The sequence below is a fragment of the Centropristis striata genome, chromosome 16, assembly GCF_030273125.1.
Source record: "Centropristis striata isolate RG_2023a ecotype Rhode Island chromosome 16, C.striata_1.0, whole genome shotgun sequence".
NCBI classification, from domain to species: domain Eukaryota; kingdom Metazoa; phylum Chordata; class Actinopteri; order Perciformes; family Serranidae; genus Centropristis; species Centropristis striata.
The window spans coordinates 12659452-12681977 of NC_081532.1; the positions used below are offsets into that span (position 1 = coordinate 12659452).

General features: G+C 38.7%; 1 protein-coding gene across 2 annotated transcripts in view; it reads right to left on the reverse strand.

Moving 5' to 3' along the window:
* Positions 1-22526, reverse strand: part of atrn (attractin) — a 166074-nt gene that overhangs the window by 134762 nt on the left and 8786 nt on the right. For both annotated transcript variants that reach the window (XM_059353996.1, XM_059353997.1), the window contains exons 2-6: positions 15630-15713; positions 11002-11115; positions 10729-10857; positions 6473-6669; positions 1390-1558 (exon numbers count right to left, since the gene is read on the reverse strand). In XM_059353996.1, the coding sequence (XP_059209979.1) occupies positions 1390-1558; positions 6473-6669; positions 10729-10857; positions 11002-11115; positions 15630-15713 (693 nt within the window). The remainder of the gene's footprint in view (positions 1-1389; positions 1559-6472; positions 6670-10728; positions 10858-11001; positions 11116-15629; positions 15714-22526) is intronic.

Below are 22526 nucleotides of genomic sequence, written 5' to 3' on the forward strand. Positions count from 1 at the left end.
ATTGTATAAGAATTTAGGGCACATGATTATGGTGTGTTTTGTTTCTCTGAATTGAAAAATATAATTGAAATGTTCAACATTGTGGAAAGTTCACTTGTTTGAGATCATCCTTATACCCATCCAAGCTGTTGTCCTCTGTTTTTATGCTAAGCTAATTTACCTACTAACAGCTAGCTACTGATTTCAGACAGTAGAGATTGATTCATTTTCAGTTTTGCCAGTCTGCTATGCAAGCTTAAACTGGTTTGATTTCATGCCAACCAGCTGAACCTGCATTGCTCATTATGACACACCCTGGCAAACAAAAAGTAGCCTACATAAGCAAACTGTGCCCACAGCGTCACAGCGCTAAATACAATGTTAACGCTAAGACTAAGTAAAAAAGGAACTCATGTGTCCGTCCCGTGTTTCAGATCTGCTCCAAAATGTAATTTGTTCTTTTTTGCCTCGTGCTACACTCTTCCACCAAGTTTCTTGACTATCGGGCAGGCAAACAGAAAATGTGCGACACCTAGTGGTAAAATTTGGTATACCAGTCCAGTCCTGCGTTTGGCTCAATATGAACATTTTTTACACTGGCAGAATCCTAATAAACAGGCAGGAGAAAGGTATTTAACTTGTTATGTAAAGCATATGTATTCCGAAATGTTAAACTATGTCATTTGACTTTGGCTTGTGCAGTTTTAATGATATTTATGGGTCAAGCTTATCTTTTTCAAACCACATGTTTAGGTTGAGCTATGGTTTTGTTTCACAGATCATACAAAAAAAATTACTCTTGAAATAAGAGTTACAAAGCAGCTACATCAGGAACATGTTAAACAGTAACACTTAGGAGGAGAATCATGATATTGTGTTATCTAACTATGTCAAGGTGACAAAAACAAGAAGTTGTGTAGAGCTGCAGAATGCTCTAACAGGACAGTGTCATGTGATAAACCTTAAGAAGGAATAAAAGGACCTTGGCCTGCCTGCAACCCAATAAAAACCAAAATATGAGCCAAGGGAATACATGTGATCTTCCTGGGTGGAGTTCAGGTTGAAGAGCATCAGCCTATCCTGTAATTTTATAGTTTTAATTACATCTTTCACCCTGTGCCCAACACACAGCTGTCTGTGCTGAGCTGTTTTCTTTTCTTCTTCAGCACCGTCAGGAAGAAGCCACAAGACTTCCTGACTGACAGTCAAGTATTACTTTAGTGCTCGGTATAACAGGCGTGGAAGTTAAAAATATTTAAATTTTTGCAACAGAAGCGCTGTGTTTCAACAGCACATTCCCTACAGTTGCATAGCAACAGCAGGACTCCGGTCTCGCAGCTTTGTTGTATGAGATCAGCAGCCAAAAGCCTCAAAATCCAAGTGTAGATGCTCACAGGGGAGAGCACTTACGCTTTGACCATGTGGTAGTCGGAGGCGTTGAAGACGTAGCCTCCAATGACCCACATGATGCCCTGGTCCACCACGGCCTTGTGGGAAGCCCGAGCGAGCCCGGCCTCGGTGTACTCCTCGCGGCTCCAGAAGGAGGAGTTGGCAGGCACTGAGACGAAGCAGTCTGGACCTGAGGAGGGAAGGAAACCACAGAGTCAGAGCTCCACAGGAGATTAAAATGATGCAGGAAGCTTAGTTAATTTCTTTTTTCTTTTCTTTTTTTTGCACTTCTGCATGATAAAGGTACTTTAGTGAGATCATGCGTGATTATTTTAGGGCCAGTCAGTGTAGTTCCAGGTCAGTTTGACACCATGGAAACAAACACAACAATGGAGCGCACACACCCATGTTATTTGAGGACAATTTATTATTTTAAATTGGCCTCAAATAAAAGACATTAAATCAGTGTTTGGCAGTAGACACAGTTTTCACACAAGTGAGGGACATCTGAGGAAAAAACAAACACAGCCCACAGCCCCTCCACCTCGCTCCCCGCCACTAGGAGACTATTTCACCAAGAGGAGAGTTGGTGGCTGAAGCAACTCAACACTGGGTCTCACCAGCAGCAACAGAACGTTTGCTGATCCAGCAGGGAGCTGGGGTGGTGTGGATTCAGCTAATTTTCTGTTCCAGCTGTTACACAGGTTAGACAGAACTGAGTTGATTCAACTGCAAACTCTACTAGCACAAAAACACTTTATTTTTTAAAGAATATAGGTTGGGTTGTGTTTTAGCTACATGCTAAACAAGTCAAACTGCAGAAACTTGATGAGGTTACCATTCAAATACTGCAAAATGTTCTGCAATTTAACCCAATAGTCTTTCAGTTGTTTCAAATCCGGTGTATATAACATTCTTAGATTTTCAAAACACAAAATATAGAACTACTAATGAACATATATATTACATTATCTGGTAAGTATTACATAATCAGTTTTAGAAAAAAAATAACTTACATTACTTTCTTTAAAATTTTACATTATTTGGTTCTATTACATTTTCGATCTTCTGTTTTGTTTGGGTTCTAAGAGGCTAATGTTCAATCTGATAAACCTTTGTGATTGTTAATATAAACTACATTCTGAATTTTAGACATTATGTTTAATTGACATTTTACACAGCACTTCTTTGGAATCTGGGTTATAGTACTTTGTTATAATATAGTGTCACGACCCTCTGGCTCATATATATGCTGTGCAAAGGATTATGGGTCAAAACAGCCAGAAAAGCATGCTGGCTTGCATAGTGAAAAATATGATCTGATGCAGTAGGACATCTTGGTATTTTTGGCATACTGTTTTTGACATACCACATATTGGAACATACAAAATCCTTTTCTGGCGTACTAAATAGTTTGGCAGTATTGGATTTTTTGCTCTCCATGTGCCTTTCTTTGCTCATATAAACACGCCCAACCTTTTGGAGGAACAGTAAATACAGAGTGCCTTAAGAGAGACTAAACAATAACAAAAAGAATAGCATAAAACAACTAAAAAGTTGCTGCATTACTGGAGGATTAAACTTTAACAGACTTCATTAGTCCACTTTAATATCCTGCAGCCAGGCAGAGGGTACAGAAACTTGGCTTTCCATGAATTGAATGTGTATGTGCAAAAAAAAAACCCCACAATCCATTATTGATTTCTTTTGAATTATGAAAGTGAGGGGTGAAAGGAAAGGGCAGAGAGGTTAAAGAAGCATTTTAAAGCCTTTAGATAGCAGAGACCGATTATGCAGGTGTAGAGTAATTTAACATTAGAAGGTAATTCCTGAAGTTATCTGCTGCGTAAAGAAAAATGGACGCACTACAGAACTTTTATTGTGTTTGGAGAGAGATCTAACTATTAGAACTTTCAGAAAACAATATATTTAAGGTGGAATGGCTCTTTAAAAGACAGAAGGATCTGGTCTGAGCTGCCTTCCCCGGTTACAGGACAAGAACAATGATGGCAGCACAAACCGGAATCACATCTCAATGAAGGGAAAATATTCTGAGAAGTTTTTTGGCAAACAACTGCCAAGTCCAAAATAGAAACATTGGCCTCGTCCTGAAGATCGTTTGAGTTCCACAGGTTTCTGTGCGCTTTGAGGGCAGTTTGTTGGCCTTGTTCTTCTCTACATGTCTCTACAGTCTGTCCATCCTCCTTGATGAACGACACAGATAAAACCTGCCTGGAATAAAACATTCACCAACCAATTACTGCTATCACTCCATCTTACAGCAGAAACAGGATGTTAACCGCTGGGGGAGTTCCTTATTGATCAACCAAACAATGCACAAGTGGCCACGTGACGGGAAAGGAAGTGCTCTGAATCACTGCGACAATCAAGGTCACTTAACCCATTCCCCTTTTTGTTTTGTTCAGTGGCTGAAAAACAAAATCCCTGGTGCCTAATATCCATCGTTCCAGTAGAGCTAAGCAAACCAAATTACCTTTGCACCTTGGTGGCATTTCCATAAATAAAACAAATGCAGCCTGTGCTTCCCTTAAAGATGTAATTTGTTGAAGGCTACGCATCTGTGAAAGAGAGATTAAATGCAAGGCTGGCTTGACTAAACAGGCATCTGTCTGCTTTTGCACCGGTTGGTGTAGAAAATGAGTTCATTTGGGAGCTGGCAGCACAGAGTACACTAAGTGTGCTATTCCTCGGCTAACACACCATGACAGGGTAATAAAGGCTAAAGAAAACGCCAGTCTGTTTCTCAACTCCCTCAGCTTTGGTAATTAGATCGTGAGCACACTGAGCTGCTGATATAACTGCAGTTAAATTAAGCCGTTGTCTCTGCTTGTGCGGAGTGGAGCAGCGCAGCCGTTTAAGAACTAATAGAGCTGTTAGAACGCCCATATGGTCTGATTCAAAAAGGATACAGTACTGTAAGGTCATCGCCAGATAGGACTCAGTATTCATGACTCAACTGAAAAAATCAGGAAGATGATCCTGCAAAAAGTTCATCCGAAGTCCGTCAGGTTACAGCAGATGGATGCTGTGGGGGCAGCGGGAGCCTCAATAATAGTGGTGGAGGCTTAAAGCTGAAGAGGCACTGGGTTGAATCACCAGATAAACAGGCGAAATCTGGACGGATAAAGTCGGTAACACTCTCTTTACTAAACCTCCAACTGTTTCATTGGAGCTGCTTAGCGCTCAGCTGCACTGGAGATTTACTGGGAGGGTTTTTTATCATGTATTCCTGGGTGTGTTTGAGGAAAATGGCTGGAAAGCTCTGATCTCCAAAATATATTCCTATTTTTGGCCACATATATGCAAACATTATTATTAAATAACTGGGATTTGAAAAGGTGATGTGAAATGGTTCCTTATTTCTTTTTTTATTCCATTAAAATGTATTTCATCCAGTGACCCACAATAAAGCTCAACTTAATATGTTTTACAGCCCTATATTTATACACATTAGGTCACGGTTTTTGATATGGGAATATTCTTCTGATACGTTTTTCAATACTGGTGCCGTATCATGATTCCATCGTTATCCTGCACAATGTATCATAATAGTATCGTATCATGAGTTACTCTGTTATTCTCACCTTGAGGTCATGGACCCCCATTTGGATGGGCCTTAAACAGTGGTGGATAAAGTATTTAGATCCCTTACTTAAGTAAACACTGTGAAATTAGTCCACTACAAGTAAAAGTCCTGCATTCAAAACTTACTTAAGTAAAAGTACAAAAGTAGCAGCATCAAACTTACTTAAACTATCGGAAGCAAAAGTACTCATCTGCAGAATGGACACACTCAGATTGTTTTATCAGATTATCTGTATAGATGCATTTATATAAGCAGCATTTAATTTCCTCAAGATAGGACTCATTTTAACTACTTCATATACGGTTATGAGGTTTAATTAAAAAACAACAACGTCTAATCACTTTAAATTTATCATGATTTCCATGCCAAAAGTAACTAAAGCTGTCACCTAAATGTAGTAGGGTAGAAATATAAAGTTACATTAAATAGAAATACTCTACTTAAATAAATGTACTTAGCTACATTCTGACACTAGCCTTAATCCAAAGATTTTAGTTGTTAGATAAAAACCACAATCTTCTAGTTGTCAACTACAATTGAGGAAATTACTGTAGCGCTTATAACTCTTACACACTTCAATAGTTAAGTAAAGTTGTTAATCTTAATATTTTTAATATCTGGATTATATTCACATTTTTAATGCTCAGTTTTAACATATTATGAATATTTATGATGTTTCTAAATACATTTTTATTAAGAACCACTGTTTCATATGCTTGTCAGGTCTTTCTCTTATGGTTTCACATAAAAACATTAACCCTAGCCCTGAAATAAAGACTTTTTAAACAGATAAAGAAATAAGTTCTTTCAGACTGGAAATAGCCTGAACACCATCCTTCTCTACTGAATGGTGGAGTTGGGTCATCAGGCAGCAGGAGCTCCTTCATTTAAACAGTTTTCTTTCTCTACGTTGGGCTCTAAAGCAGGTTAATTGACTTCTTTAGTTATATATTACCCTGATATCCATGCTGAATTAACTGAATGAAGCACTGAACAAGAGGCAGCTGTGGGCATCGGTCTGGAACCAGGCTGGTTATATATGTTCTGTAGCTCAATGTTCTCCAATCTAATCACTTTATACTGTCCGACTGTGATCCAACAGCTCTGTATCAAACAGACACAAAGGCCTGATTTTTTTTTTTTTTTTTTTTTACTGCTGAAAGCACCATACCTGCCCCATAAAACTAAAAATAAGATGAAGGAATTGACTGCATTTCCTTGAATATCCTGTATTAATCATTTTTGGCTGTTAAAAGTGAATCTTGGCAGTTAAATTAATGATTTACCCGCCCCTGAGACCAGAGCCACTGTTCGTTCTGCACAGAGAGCATATCGCCAGCGAGAAGCTTATTTAAGTCACAGGGGAGGGTTTGGCATGAGAGGGCCTGCTGAAGACAACCTGATGACATTGTAGTTATTCAGCCGGCGCACTGTGTGAGACAATGAGGTCACATCACTGGCAGCCGAAGCGATGCTGCTGCTGCAGCGCCAGCCCACCTTGCCATCCGGTCTTGCAGATGCAGGACTTTCCCTGGCAGTGGCCTCGTTCAGGGTAGCCACAGTCAGCCATGCAGTAGGGGACGTCACAGGCAGCCCCCTTCCAGTTGTCTTCGCAGTCACAGTACACCGAACCGGTGGAGTTCCTCACACGGCACTCACCGCGGCCGGAGCAGTTGTTGGGACATGTGTTCACCCTGGGAGGGAGGAAAGAGGAAGAAAATAGGGAAGGTGAGAAAACAGGATTTAAATCTTGCCTGAAATATAGACTCTGAATAAAACATCAGGAACGCCTTTCAAGCGCTGAGTTACATCTGCTTTAGTGCAAGCAGCTCCTTAGCTGTCTCCAGGCTTCAAGTTAAAACATGAAACGTTTCCCCCTCAGACAGCTGAAGGTATAAGAGCCCGACTGGAACTGGATTTTATAAAAGCTGATACTGATAAAATCCAGTGCTGGTCGGGCTCGAATATATTCTGTTCTCTGTGTGTCTGTTTCTGCGTTCAAAATAAAGACATTTTTTGCAGTGAAAGCTTTAAATGTGGTTATAAGACACCGTTTGCTGTTAATGACATTCTTTAAAGAACTTTGAGCTGTATTTTATGTATGAAAGATGTCATACAAATAAAGTTATTATTATTGTACATTGCTGTGTCAAACTGTGTTTTCCTGCATTAAATTCCAGCAAAAAGTTTCCATACTTGTGCATATTGAAAACATACACATACATCAATTTCATTTATATAGCCCAAAATCACAAATTTGCCTCAAAGGGCTTTACAGGCTTTACTGTCCTTTGACCCTCACATTGGCCAGGGAAAAAATCCTCAAAAAAACTGTTTTAACAGTGGAAAAAGAAGAAGAAACCTCAGGGAGATCAACAGAAGAGGGATTCCCTCCCAGGACGGACAGGCATAAACCGTATATGTGCAATAGGAAAAGAATTACCAATAAAAATTGCCAGCAGAGAAGGTATTGTTTTTGTTGGCTTTGTCTTCCCTCATCAGTGGGCCTGCTTCAACACTCGTCATTGATCTCAGTCTGCTCTGAAACAGCATCGAGCTAGAGGCTGAGGTAACTGGCAGACATAAAGTCACCACAGGCGCTGCAGAGCAGATGGTAAACTCGCCCATTCTGCAGTAAAACAGCAGTACTGACGCTCTCCGTTTCACTCAACAGGTCCTTTCTGCTGTACATTAAGCTTTTCTATAAGCACCCAATGGACACATTTTGTGCCAAGAAAACCAAACAAATCAGAACATACAAGCATCGTACACAGACTGCTGGAATCAGAGCAGCATGCCCTTTCCAGGAATAGTATAGCTCATGTCTGTTGAAGAAAATAACGGATAATTATTACATTCTGACTTCTTCAATGTATTTCAGGCTTCATTAAAAACAAGAACAGAAAGTTTGACTCTGTTCCGGTTCCTACTCTGACTTCCCATGGTGCAGAAGTAAGAAGCACTAACTTTGCCTATGTATAAATTCCATACTACCAAATTTAAGCAGGTGTTTACTTCATAATACTAAAGTGACCAAAACACTGGATAGTGAGTGTGCTGATGTTAGATAATGCAGAAAGCATGTTGAGGAAACCACAAATGCAAACATGTTTATTTTTAGAAAACAAAAACTAATAAAAGAAATGTCTTTGGGAAGCTTTTGCTACTTTCAACTTCACAAAATCAAAGGAAAATTTAAAATCAAAGTGAGTCTCATAGTGATTTCAGTTCCACAGTGTTGTTCAATAGAAAAATAATGGTTTCTACAAGAAACAGCAGTCTGTGGATTATCTTTGGAAAACCTGGTCATGATTTCCAGACAGATGTGTGTGCAAATACACATTTTTGCCGATATAATCTTCACAAGAGTGTCATCTAGCTCTATTAAATTGGAGAGAAAGCAGACATCTATACAGCCGATAACTCCCATTCTTGGCAACTCGCACTAAAACAATTTCAGCTGATTAACAGCACTACGGGAAAGAGTAAAATTCTGTATTCATAATTTAGGGTGAGCTGTCCCTTTAAAAGAGGACTAAGCATCATCAGGCAGTGGATACTTTGACAATACTTGTTAGTTGATCAGTTTATTGTTTTTTTATGAAATCCATGACAACAGGAAATCTAGAATATTATCAGATTTAACCTTTAATATGGAAATCACTGCAAACTGTCTACAACACAATGTTCCTAATGTTTTTATAACAAGAGAAAACACGTTAATGTCAAAAGTTTGTCTGTAAACTCTTATATATTATTATCCATCAAAGCAGGAGACTGAAGTGAGATGTTTCCCTGCTGAAGACAAACATGTTTGGGAGCGAGACAGGCGGCACAAAGGGCCCTCGTCACCCTTTCATGTGCCTTCGGCAGCTTCGTGGTTTGATGTTTCGTCTCTTCCACCTCTCTGAGACACCAAAGACCGGGGGGCCCGGGGGCACTTCACTTTTATCCAACTCTGTGCTTCTCAGCCCAACTTCAATCCCATCACTATGGCGACAGCACCAATGAGAGGCGGGAGAAAAAACGCAGGGATCCATTGTGTCCTTTGCAGATGTTTGGAACGGACAACCTTCACTTTGGTTTTTTATTATTACTTTTTGTCCTTTTATATGCCAGTCAAAGCAACCAGCTTGAAGAAATGAATGACATTTTTGGCTCTCTCCGACTTATGTAAAGTTTAGTTTTAGCTATCCGTCTGTGGGTGTGCACACATATGGATGTTTTGTTAATGGAATGAGATTACATTTTTGTATTAATGTGGGTAGATGTTTAATGCATAAACATGGGAATTACTGCATTTTCTATGTTTATCTCTTTATATTGTTCTAGCTCACAGACCTATTAAAGGATTTTCTTGCTGTTAAAAGGTCCCAACTGAAAAGCTGATGTCAGGTAAAGACTAATAGGCATCGACAGCTAAAAGAATGCAGGAACACATGGGTGGAATGAAGCTGCACTTTTTGCTGGTGTTTTTTCTCATTAATCCTGGGTTAAAACAAAGAAATCTGGATATAATAAAGGAGCGAATTAGGGAGCGAAGAAGTTCATCTTGACCTCATATGGACTTGTGGAATATATAAATATGACTGCCTGTAATGGCTACTGTAGGAAAAAAGGGGTCAAGAGACTGTTTTATAGGCATGTTGTGATTCAGCCTAGAGGCTGTTGCAACTGATTTATTACTTCCTCCGCCAAGAAGGTTATGTTTTTTGTTTGGTTTGTTGGTTAGTCAGCAGGATTACAGAAAAACTATTAGCCTCGTTTTCATGAAACCAGGTGGAAGGGTGCATCATGGGCCATAGTAGAACACATTTTTTGGAGCAGATTCACTTTTTTTTTGCAAGATAGGGCACGGTATTGGCAGAGCTCTGTGCTCTCCATGTGCCATACTAGTTTTGTATGACTTCTTAAGGCTGCAAGTACCAGAGTGCATCACTTCTAAATTGAATACATTGACACTGAACCCAGAAATGGTAGGATAAAGTATCAGTATCAGTACCAGTACTACACTTACAATTTAAAATTGAATAAAGTTTTGAATAAAGTTTTTGAATATTGAACATTTTAATTGTCAATCTGAATATGTGCAATCTTAAAAAACAGACATTTTAGTGTATAATATTTCATTCATCAACACTTAAATTTCTTAATTAGGTGTTCAGTTGCTTATTAAATAAACAAGGGCATAATATATTGTATTATTTGCTTGCTTTTCCTGTCAGCATTTAACGGTGGACCAATAGCAAAATGGACGACAGCAGCCTGACACGATCCTCTGCTAAAATGCTGTAAACCAGGCGTGCCAGCGCACAGGCTGAATCATGCAGAAAGTGATAGCTTTGTATGCATCATCATGTCCCAAGGAAGGGTGTGAAGTGGGTCCTTCACCTAAATACATCTCAACAGTCAGTAAAACAGAAATTATTTGTGCAGAGGTTCTCATCTCAGGGCTCAGTATCAAAGTATTTGTCATGTAGCAGATTTATCTTTTATCCTGTGACTGACACGATCATGAATGCATGTGTGGAGCCTGAGAGATGCAGGCCCCGAGGCCTGCTGCACCACACACTCAGCTGCATATGTCATCACAGCTGAGATTTTAAAATCAAGGAAAGGCCGGAAAATATCATGCAAGACACAAAGACAACATTTAGTTTTTGCATGTGATTTGAAGGACTGACTGATTTTTAATACACAAGAGAATGCATAAAGCGTTAAAATAAACAATGTCTTTGCTGTGCTTCTCTCACCTATAGGAAATGTTGAAGCCAGTCAGGTTGTAGGCAGCATCACTGAAGAAGTGCAGCAGGGCGTAGCCGGACTGAGACACCACCTCTGGAACCGTCTCGTTCCCGTAACGCTCAGGAACAATCAGACCACTGCAGTAACAACACAAAGGTGAAGATTAACACGTTTTTATTACCTTTTTTTACACCTAAACTGGCCTTATGTGAGGGTCAGGCTGTCAGTGAACATAACACCTACGACGAAGCGACCTTTAGTCGAACCCTCAGTGGACGTACCTGAAGGCAGCGAGGAGGGGGGCATAAATCGAGTCTCCGTCGTACACGTAAAGGTGGTCCCAGCTGCATTCAGTGGCAAAGTGGTTAAACCGTAAACGGAGTATGGTGTTGGGCCTGGAAAACACACACATACACAAAGTTAGACCATGAGACCTTCTGTCATTATTTAAATACTGAGCTACACATCTATTGCACATCTGTCTGTCCTGGGAGGGGGATCCCTCGCTCTCCCTGAGGTTTCTTCTATTTTTCACCTGTTTTTTGAGGAGTTTTTGCCTGGCTGATGTGAGGGTCTAAGGACAGACGGTGTCTGTAAAGCCGTTTGAGGCAAATCTGTAATTTGTCATTTTGGGCTATACAAATAAAATTGACTAAGCAAACCCGTCAAACAGCAATATCAGAAGTCTACATGTGTTATCAGAATAAGCTCTAATATCCGTAAATAGCAAATCAATCAATTTTTTGGCCTGAACAGTTGATTAGCTTGCAAGTCGGTGCAACAACAAGCACACTTTTGTAGCTTTGAAAGCTTCTACTATGCAAACGGATTATTAAAGTTTTGCAGTCTATAGAGTATTTTTTTCTTTTTCCTTTTTAAACTATATTTATTGTCAGCTGTACACATGCAGATAAAATATAATGGCATTAATTACGAAAAATAGCATAAAACATAAGAAAAAGTAAGAAAAAAAAGGGGTGCGGTATTCCACATGTTAATAAAATACAAACTGATTATTATTTTACATCTTTATTTTGATCCAATTTCCAGTGTCTCTTCTTGGCTTCTATTATGTTGTTTGGATTATTATTAATATGTCACGTTAACAACAGCATTGTCAATATAGTACACAGCCTATTTGATGGCTGCCAAATGACAAAGTTCTTATTTTTGTTTTTACAGATACTTTCATTTCCTCTGCTTAGGTCATTACATCCTTAGTTAGATTTGAATGTTTTGGTGCAGTTCTCTGTTTCCAATTGAGTAAGATTAATCTGCGTGCCAGTAGGCTGACAAATGATACCATATTAGGTCCCACACTCTTTTTAACTATGTTAGCATTGCAGGTCTTTAAAGAAAAAAAGACACATGCACTTCCAACTGTGAGAAACCAGACAGAAACAAACAAGCCCTGGGCAGACAAACCATTTCTATGCTCAACATACAATGCTGCTCCCCAATGCAACTGCTCATTTTGTGTGGAAAACTGTAAGTAGTGCAGCCTGCCAAATATTCAGTGTGTGGAACGCAGACAAACAGTATTGTAGTAAAATATGGACTGCTGATTTGATAACTGTCGGGTAACAACTTGTCAACTTTCCTGCCTTGAATTCCAACCTAAAGATCACTTAACTTATTGACATCACGTGTGAGGTAAGTTAATTAATATTTCCAATAAAACCTGCAAATCCCTGTTCACTCAATCACATTCTCTCACTAGAGCTGCAAACTGGTTTTAAAAGTTACTGTTTCACTTGCTGAGGAGGCCAATTGCAAAATGGAACACCAACTTTCACTACATGAGCACAATGAATGGGATTTTAGGAACAAAAAAGGTGGATAATTAACATGTGATATGGTGCAAATATTCACTGCCTACAACAGAACTTCACTAGCACTTGTCTGGTGGCGATTTACTTCCACCCCGCCCGCCTCAATTTTTGCATGAAATTACATAATAAAAATAAAAATTACAATTAACAGAAATCTATTTTTCTAATATTCAACATAATTCATTTAGGCGCCGCACTCGGGTCGCGGGGGGATGGAGCCGATCCCAGCTGACATTGGGCGAGAGGCGGGGTACACGCTGGGCTGAAACATAGAGACGGACAATCACGCTCCAATTCACAGCTACGGGCAATTTAGAGTCACCAATTAAACCTCAGTGCATGTTTTGTGATTGTGGGAGGAAGCCGAGATACCCGGAGACAATCCACGCTCGAACAGGCGACCCTCTTGCTGTGAGGCATGAGTGCTAACCACTACACCACTGTGTAGCCCTTCAACATAATGTTCTTTTAATTTATTCTGTGTTATATGTGGTAAATGTACTGTGTACTAAACAACTGCACCGCATCGTAAAGCCAATTGGCGGTGTCTTAAACGGCCAGCAGGGGGCGACTATGCTGGATCCGAAAAGAAGTTCCCTAATCCTACTTCTCACTTGATGTATTACCTCAGTAAACGTTCTCAGAATAAGTTTATGATCTCAGTTGAAATTTTAAAGTCTTCTTCAATACAGCATGATGTTCATCTTGTACATTATGGTCTAATTAAGAGTAAAATAGATGATAAAGGAGGGTATGCTTTAGGATGTGGCTACGGTATGATTGACAGGTTGCTACAACAGTGTGTTTTCACTTTAAAGCTGTTATGTTTCACGTTCTGTTGGACTAAAAGACTCTCCAACTAGTCGGCTGTTTGAGTTTTGAGTAACAATTTCTCCTTACTAACCATGCTAGCTAGCTAGCACTACCGATTCAAATAGTGTAATTCTGGCTCCCAATCCATTCTGCAGATGAGCGTGTTACTAGTTGCAGAAAATCAACAAGTGACGTCAATAAAGGCAAGATGGCAGAGGCCATAATGCCGAACTCGAGGTTTCAAATTTGGAGTCCAAACACCACGGGTGACATCACAGTGACTATGTTTATTATCTTCATACAGTCTGTGGTTGTATCGCATTAGGGAACAGATATAGAAGGCTACATTTAATAATGCACACTTTAAACTGTGCAAAATGGATTAACTAACTTTCCATTTCCTTTACAGTGAAGGACATCAGACAGCAAAACAGGAAAAGCAAGCTTCAGTTCTTGATTGAAGGCATTCATGAGATTCTAAAAACATTCTCTGCCCTAAATTAGGTTAACTTCGCGAAATGAAATAATTCAAAAGAGGAGGGAAGCACACAAAGGCCCATTTAGGACATCTACGATGAAGGCACAAGATGCAACGGAAATGTTGTGAATGGTGACATTTATTATTGGTTTATTTTTTGGAGGGAAGCGGCGGCTCTTCCTTCCTCACCACGCAGACACATAAACAGAAAAATGGCAGCAGCCCCGAGCTTCGATTAGAAAAGAAGGCTTGTGACCGGTAAATAATGAATCAAAAGTAAGAAGTGACTGGAGAGAACTGACAAAGAAACTATTCTAAATCAGCAATTACCACTGAGGTCCCTATGAGCATGACAGTAAAGCACAGAGCACAGCCTTATTTTACTCATCATTTCACTGCCTTTGGAAAAAGTCACTTCAGGCCACTGCAGACGCACTAAACCGCGAAGAAAGCTTCCAGTAAACGTATGTCCGAGGCTTTAAAATACTCTCGTCATTCTGATGCATATGGTGCACGTGTCACTGCATTAACCTCTAGTTAAGCACGGGCCAAGGTCTCAAGCCAGCATATTAAAGCGCCATTAGTATGTAATGAAAACGCTGGGTGGCAGGCTGGCCTGGTGATTAGAGAAGCCATACAGGAACAGGAAGGTCCCAAGTTCAAATGCATGGAACATCGACACGTCCCATCCAAGAAAACATCATTTTGACCTCCTGAGACCCAACAAAGTCAGCCACGGTTAATCCCCACGAATGAGACTATTGGCTAAATGCCTAAAATGCAAATGTAATCAAAGAGTTTATGGTTCGGATGAGCTGGCGGCCAAAAAGAATTAAGAATCATCGTTCTAAATCGATGCTCCGTGGCGTGGTTATGCTGACTAAAACAATAGAGAAGGAGTATTGAATTTCTCACAGTTACTTTGCCATTTATTTTCATCCATCACCTTGTGGATACTGTAAATTCTGACTGCTGGATGGTATCTCTGTGAAGGACTGCAGTGCAGGCTGTGTGTGCAACAATTATGGGCACCCTTGAAATATTGACTCGAAGACTCAGTTTTCACAATCCATCTTTCAACTGTCTCAAGGCTTTAGGATTCATTACTTAGCCATTTTTTCTTAACAGCAGAAGCTGATTTAATGGATGAAATCAATGAGAGAGTATCGGTTTCATATAAAGTGTTTACAGTCGTTGCTCCAGCTACTTGGGCACCAGATGTGTGTGTGTGTGGGATTTATAAGGAGCAAAGATGTTTGACAACCCCAAAACATAATTTGGAAAATCTATTACTCTTCGATCAGGATGTGCACTACATATTGTATTTATAAAGGTCTGGACAAATACCGCTGTTACAGTTAGTCTATTAAAGGAACAGTTCAAATTAAAAATCTATTTTTTCCTCTTACCTGTAGAGCTATTTATCAATCTAGATTGTTTTGGTGTGAGTGTCGGAGATGTCTGCCTTCTCTTGAATACAATGGAACTAGATAGCATTAGTTTGTGATAATAAAAGCGTCAAAAATACATTTGAACAACTCAGCAGCAATGTCTTACATAACCCAGTTACACAAATAATCCACCTTGTTGTGAGATGTTTCATGTAGGATCTATCATTTAAAAAAAAAAAGTTCCTACAGGTAAGAGGAAAATTATGTATTTTTGATTTTGGTGAAAGATTACAGATTTATTTGTACCATTTCTGGAGCTGTTAAGGAAGAAAACACATTTTTTATTTTTTAGAGCAGCATCATTTTTGCAAAGTAGTGTTGGATGTGCTACTTACTGTCCCTCGATCAGCCAGGTGCATTTGGTCTTGTACTTATAGTTTCCTGGACCGTCAGTCAAATGGCCAGAGGGCCCAGTCAACCTGGAATAAAAGGAAGACAGAAAAGAGACTCAAGGTTACAAATAAAAATGTGATTTTTTTGTTGTTCTTAACAAAGCTGAATTTGCTGGAAACTTTGTCCTCTATTCGCATTCCAGGTGTGATGTAATGCGACAGGTACGAGGTGAAACAAGGTGCAAGTGATGCCACCACTGAATCCCCAGCAACTGCAGAAAATATCACCAAGGGAATTATAGCTTTAAAACAAGATGTTTACCATGTGTACTAACAAGTTGGACTAATAACTTTGTTCATGTGTCACAGTAAAATAGAAGAATAGAAAGTAAAATGGCTCCATATAACATTCATCATTGGACAACAGGAAGATCTTTTTTTTAACCTATCAAACTGTTGAATTTAATCACATTTGAATTCCATGCTAAATAATTTACTAAAACAATTAATTCATGATGCGAAAATGAATTATTACACTCAACAGGCACTATACTGGCGGTTACATTAAAAGACTTCTGAAAATGAATTAATTAAATTACTCTATTTTTTGCCTATTTCTATTACAGGAGGATTAGGGCCAGGTAGGAAAAAAAAAAATAATGGAGGTAAAAAAAATCATTATGCACTTAGAGAAAAGACAAAGAAAGTAAGTCCAAATATAATGTCAAGAAAAAAGTCTAAATGTAAAGAATAAAGTAAACTTTTTGAGTTAGGTAATGTAGACCGCAAGCTACAACCTGATTTTCCTCCCTACGTCTAATATACGTCTAAAAAATTCACATATATTACATAAAGGCATATTTTTTCAAAACAATAACTGCCTACTACCAAGAATAGCTCATTTATGTGTCAGGGGATTTTAGTATAATAAACTCTTGGTTTAGTGCTCATTTTATGACACTGATGAAAATCAGGTTGTAGCTTGCAGTCTACCTAACTGTTCAGACGGATGTGTGGATTCTCTAATACAAACTTTACAGAACAGAAAAAGTTGACCTTATTCTCTCCATTTTTACTTTTTATTGAAATAGTATTTCAACTTTATTACCAAAATCATATTTAAACTTTAATCTTGTAATTTTTACTTTTTTCTCATAATTTCAACTTTTTTCATGAACTGCATAACAGAAACAAAAAAATCCTCCTCTCATAATTTTTTTCTCCTAGCTCGCCCTTAGCCTCTTCTGCACAGGTTTCTAGAATCTACTCTTCTATCTTTTTTGTTTCCTGAGTTATGCAACCAACAGTAAAAAAAAAAAATCTTAAAAAAATGTATTCATTTAAAATGATAAGAGTTGAGAAAAACCACACAACTTAACATTTTAGAGTAATGCCAGCAGCGCAGCCCCAGAGATGGAAGTCTTTCAGCTGGTGCACCACTTTGGCCCAGACTGAAATATCTAAACTACTATTAGATGAATTGCCATGCAATTTGTTTCAGACATTCATGGTTGAACCACTTTGGTGATTCCTTGACTTTTTCGCTTGAGCAGCAGCAACATTATAGCATGCTAAAATTAGCATTTAGCTTAAAGTACTGCTTTGCCTGAGAAAACCTCACAGAGCCGCAAACATGGCAGTAGGCTCTTGGTCCTGTTATGTGCTTAAAAAAATAAATTAAAAAAAGATAATAAGATAAAATAAATCTGCATTTCATTTATCAAGCAAAACTTTTTTTTCAGCTTCTAAAATGTGAGGATTGCTGTTTTTAAGTTATTGTATCTTCTGGTCAGACAAATCTAAAAAGAGGAATGCTTTTTCTGAAATATTATACATTAAAAGTTTATTTATTTATTTAAAAAAAAAAAGGCTTGATCAATAATTAAATATTCACTGTGCCCTTTGAGTTGAAGGAATCCAGCACCAGAACTTAGTTTAGTAAACTTTGCAGATATATGTTTTATGCTGACATCTAAAAGCTTTAAAATACTGTATAAAGTATTCCAGAATTCAGTTTTAATGTCTATGCAAGTTCTGTAGTGAAAAGATTTCACAAGAGCCAGTCAGCAGAGCAGAGCGAGCACAGGTAAACACTAACTTCAGCCACTTCAGTTTTAAGTTCATCCAGCTTGTTGGTTGAGTAAGCAGCAAATAGGACAGCAACGGGGCTGAGAATGATTAAACCTCGCAGCAAATTATTATCTAAGGGCGACACCGCAACGGACGGCCGCAAACACAGTAATGGTACAGTACGGCGCCCGGCCTCTGTTATTGCCTGATCAATTCCAGCTTGATGACACAGCAGCGGAGGGGAGCCGAGTTACACAGGGGACACTTAGATGCAGGCAGAGATTGTATCATTACTAATGTAGGTCTCAGGGTGCAATGACTCTGCTAACACACCCAGCCACAGTGTTGTTCCAAAACAGTCTCTGAGCAGAGCTTCGGACTAAAGTCTGCAGAGAACACACGCCTCCTGTTCAGCTCCAGGAACCAGTTAAGGATCTCTGCACCACCATGTAAATAGCAACTCTAACCTAAAAACACATTAATCAAAGCTCAGTTGCTGGACATTTAAAAAAAATATGAATTCAACTCAACTTAAAATGGATTTATCTATAAATTACATTATTTCTTTTTTTCACTTGAAAAACAGGATGTTTCACAATTCAGCACAGAACTGATAACACGATCTCACTTCTTGGGAAATCCCTGTCGAGTGTTGCACAACCAAGTTTTTATTTGCATTTACCTAGGAAACTAGTGTGTTTCCACTTTTTGTTATTAACAACTTTAGCCTGCAACCATAGCTGCAGAGTTGCAAGCCAACAACCCCAGCTGTGATGGCTCAAGGTCCAAGGCCAAGGGTGTTTTTAAATTAAAAACGACTTTACAGGCCAAACATATGACTTTATATTGCAACAGTGCTCTTCTGCTATCGCTGCTATGGATGGACTTCAGAGGAGTTCAACCACCAAGTAGAAATAATTCCTGTGATGAGTTAAGATTTCTACGTCTAACATTAACAGCCACCCACGAGGCTTTGCTGAATATTGCTGGCTCACTGTTTGCGTTTTAAGAAAGTAGTTCTCATGGCAGGTCTCAGCGGTTAGCTAACGAGTACACTAACACAGTAATTACAGATCTTGCAGTGCTAATACAGCCTGGGCCTGCAGGGACTCTCAGCACTCCCAGCTAGCAGGCAAACAGAGCTCCCTCAGAGGGCGAGAGGCTTCAGACTCTCCTGAACCCAACACACCAACACTCTCAACACCACAGCTCAACCTACTGCAGGCTTAATGTGTTCTTACTACTGCTACTACAACTGGCGTACAAATATTCCTCTGAAACACCAAGAGAGACAAAATACTTTTATATGAACATACAGTGTTTTTTAGGGTTGTCACAATACAAAAATTTTCAACTCTATACCAATACTCAGGAAAATATTCGATACTCGATACCATTTTCGATACCACCAGGATATAACAGAAATGTTTTTATTAACATGAAAAATGCAACATGTAAAAATGAACAGAACCACAGGTTAAATATTTATAATAAAAAACAGTTGTGCAAAAAGAAACTGCAACTATGATAACAAGCTTCAGGTCTGAGGTAGTGCAAAAAATAAATAAATGAATGAATAAATACAATAAACAATAATAATTAGAACAATATTAACAATCGATACTTTTTAAAATGAATATCGTATCCGGATACAACGTTTTAGTATCAATACTTTTTTGAGTATCGATACTTTTGACAACCCTAGTGTTTTTATCTGTAGTGCCCACTTAGAGAACAAAAATGGGTCAATTCACAACAAAAACACATGCAGACCTTAGGAAGAGTTGTTAATGCTAATCTAACAACAAATCGGGATAAAACTAGACTAAAAAATAAAGAAAAATCACAAATCTGTCACACAAGGTCTAACCAGACATATCGTTTAAATCCCTGCCTGGAACGTTTGCAGACGTTTCGTTGTAAATGGAATTTCCTTTGTGGCATCCAATGCCTTAAAAGATGACATTTGAAAGACCAGAAACTCTGTAACTCAGGATAGTCTACAGACCTTACTGTGGGCTATTTTCATAGAGATTATTTCCTCCGAGGAAAGTAGTTTACTGAAAACTGTTGACAAAGCGGTTCAGAGAGAGATTTCTAACCATAAGGCAGTAAAAAAGCAACTGCACCCTTCATGTTTTTATTATGAGGAAGCAACTTAAGGTCACTTTGGGGACACCAAACCATTAACTCAAATTCAGCAACGGTTTCCAAAGCCAACAACAAGCTTTTCATTGTTTTGCTGCTAATTTAAAGCAGTTTATTTACTTAATCATTGGCCATGTTAGCCATCAAATTCATTAATCATTTAAAACTTAGCAAAGTTTTTTCTTGCAATACAACTTTATTTTTTTTCAACTTTATTGCTCTCATTGAGAGATGCATTTGAGAGATGTCAGGTTATAGTTAAATACTACAAAAAACAAAAGTTTTCCTGGAAGTCTGGTCATTTAAACAAAATACATAAGGCGTGACGGAAATATCAGTGGTAGTGTTGATGTGATTTGTAGTTATTGAGCTACAGGGTTTTGTACAGCTTCTTTAGAGTAAAATTCAAACACTTTTCAAGTACTTCAAGGTACTTAAACCAAAAATGTCTAGACTCTCAAAGCTTTATCCTCACATAACAAGTTGTTAACATAAATGCAATTATTCAACAATAATTTTGAAAAAACAAAAACAAACAAACAAAACAGATTGCCACCCTTTTGACACCTGTAAATCAGGTGTGCTACATGTCTGGTATAAGAAAACAGGAGACAACAAATGTGCTGATGGGATTGTTTCATTTCAGATATTAATGAAGTTTTTTTTGTTTACATGAGTGGGTGTGTAGATGAAACTATTCAGTTTAAAAGAAAGCATTTTTGAAGAGTTTGTTCAAATTTAAGCTTTTTCCTATCCTTGAATACATTGAAGTTCAAATTGAGAATGTTTCCAAACTTTCAAGGCTCTGTGGGCTAACACTAGAGTCAATAACATGCATCTATGCAGCCTAGAGGCAAAACTGTCTATTTCTGTTTCATGTACCACAATCCTTTACAAATTCTGATTGTCACGTTGGACAGAAGATATCAAACATGTCCTGAGATGAAGAATAAGCCAGTAGGTGCCCTGTGCTTCCGTGCAACAACAGCTCTTTCTCGTGCAAACAGTATCCCTGCAGCAGAGCCAAGTGGTCTGCAAATGGCAAAGTGGCGCAGCATGAGAGCAGAGCAAACATGATTTCTCATTGAAAGGCGACAACAGTCCTATTCAGTGGCACGGACTGGAGAGGGACGAGCATGCTCAGACAGAGTAAATGCTACGGAGGCAAGAGGCTTCTCCCCTCAGACTGTCTGAGCACACACAGATCAGCAGCTGATATGAGATTTTAAATTAATTAGGGAATTTTGAGGGGAAAATTACACTTTTATTGTACTGTAATCCCAGTAGAGTGGTGGAAATAATTTGATAATTTTACATGATTTTTGCACGCATTAGCAGAAAGAAACTTGCAATCAAAATTATTTCTAAGGGATACAGCACTTTTTTTTTATGACCCAGGCTCATCAGGAGTTGCCTGTGTGGAGTGTGGTACACATTATATGCACTCGGAAAAAAACTCAGCCCACCAGGTGCTGTAGTCAACAATAAATATGCTACCGTCCCTTGTTGATGTTGCTGCGCCAGAATATTTAAGATGTACATAAGGTGACACAAGATGATATAAAGATAGTCAGCAGAAGCCACGGAGGAGGAGAGCTCTGAACCAAACATTGCAACAAATCTGCAAAGGCTGAGTGCCCAAACTCATGCTCACGAAGCAATAAGTCAGTTATATTGTGTAATAAATATTTCATAAATTACGAGCAAGTGGCTGTTTTCCAAGTGCTTTTGCACCTCAGTGTTTTGCTTGAGTTACAGTTGCACTTTAAGGGGAGCTTTTTTTTTTTTTTTTAAAATGTACTTTAAATTATCCTTTTATCCACCTTAAAATGCATCCCATCTCCACGGAGACCATGCAGAGATTCTGTATTGACTTTAGTCATTGCCATGTAAGCTACCATCCATATCCAAGCACCCAGTAGCTGCCTGTAAAACTTCCTTCAACCCCATATGAATCTGGATAGCTGTGGAAAAGAACGGGGTAAATTTCTGTGCTTCTGCATCAGTAAACTGAGTCAGAAATAAATCAGTAGTCCAGCAGTAGGGACCATTAGTCTCTGAGGGCAGGCAGGCTGGTCGCTCAGCAGGGCCTTTAGTAAAGCGAGGTCAGCCTTCTAACAGGTTCCAGAGAAAGCCTGAGGACGCATGTGGACTAATATGCAGACTACACAAGAGACGACAACAAAGACACTACAAAGCAGAGAGCTGTGAAACTGAAAATACAAAAAACAAAGTTACTCTGAGGACACAACGAATGTATCGTCAGTGCATCAGTTGAGGAGATTTTGTTCAAAATCTACAGATTGTACACCCCTAACAGGATTCAAGATCTTAAATGATTCAACCTAATCAATAAGTCAACTGAGAGAAAATTAAAGTGGTATATACTGCAACTTGAACATGGTTTTAGAGTTGTAAACTAAAATATTAAACTGTACGTCATGACATACATCAACGCTGGTGTTCATATTGGAAGTTTCTATGAAATTTATAAAAAATGGCATTTGATGGTTTAAAAATGTCTCAAATCAGCCTTGAACCTGGAGGTATTATAATAACTGGACACCAGACCCAAACATGCCACCCAATAAGTCATTTTTTGATATTGCTCGCCTGGTTTATACACCAAAAACGTTTTATGGCTTCCGGGTTTACTTCTGCGATGTTTGGCCCACTGAATAT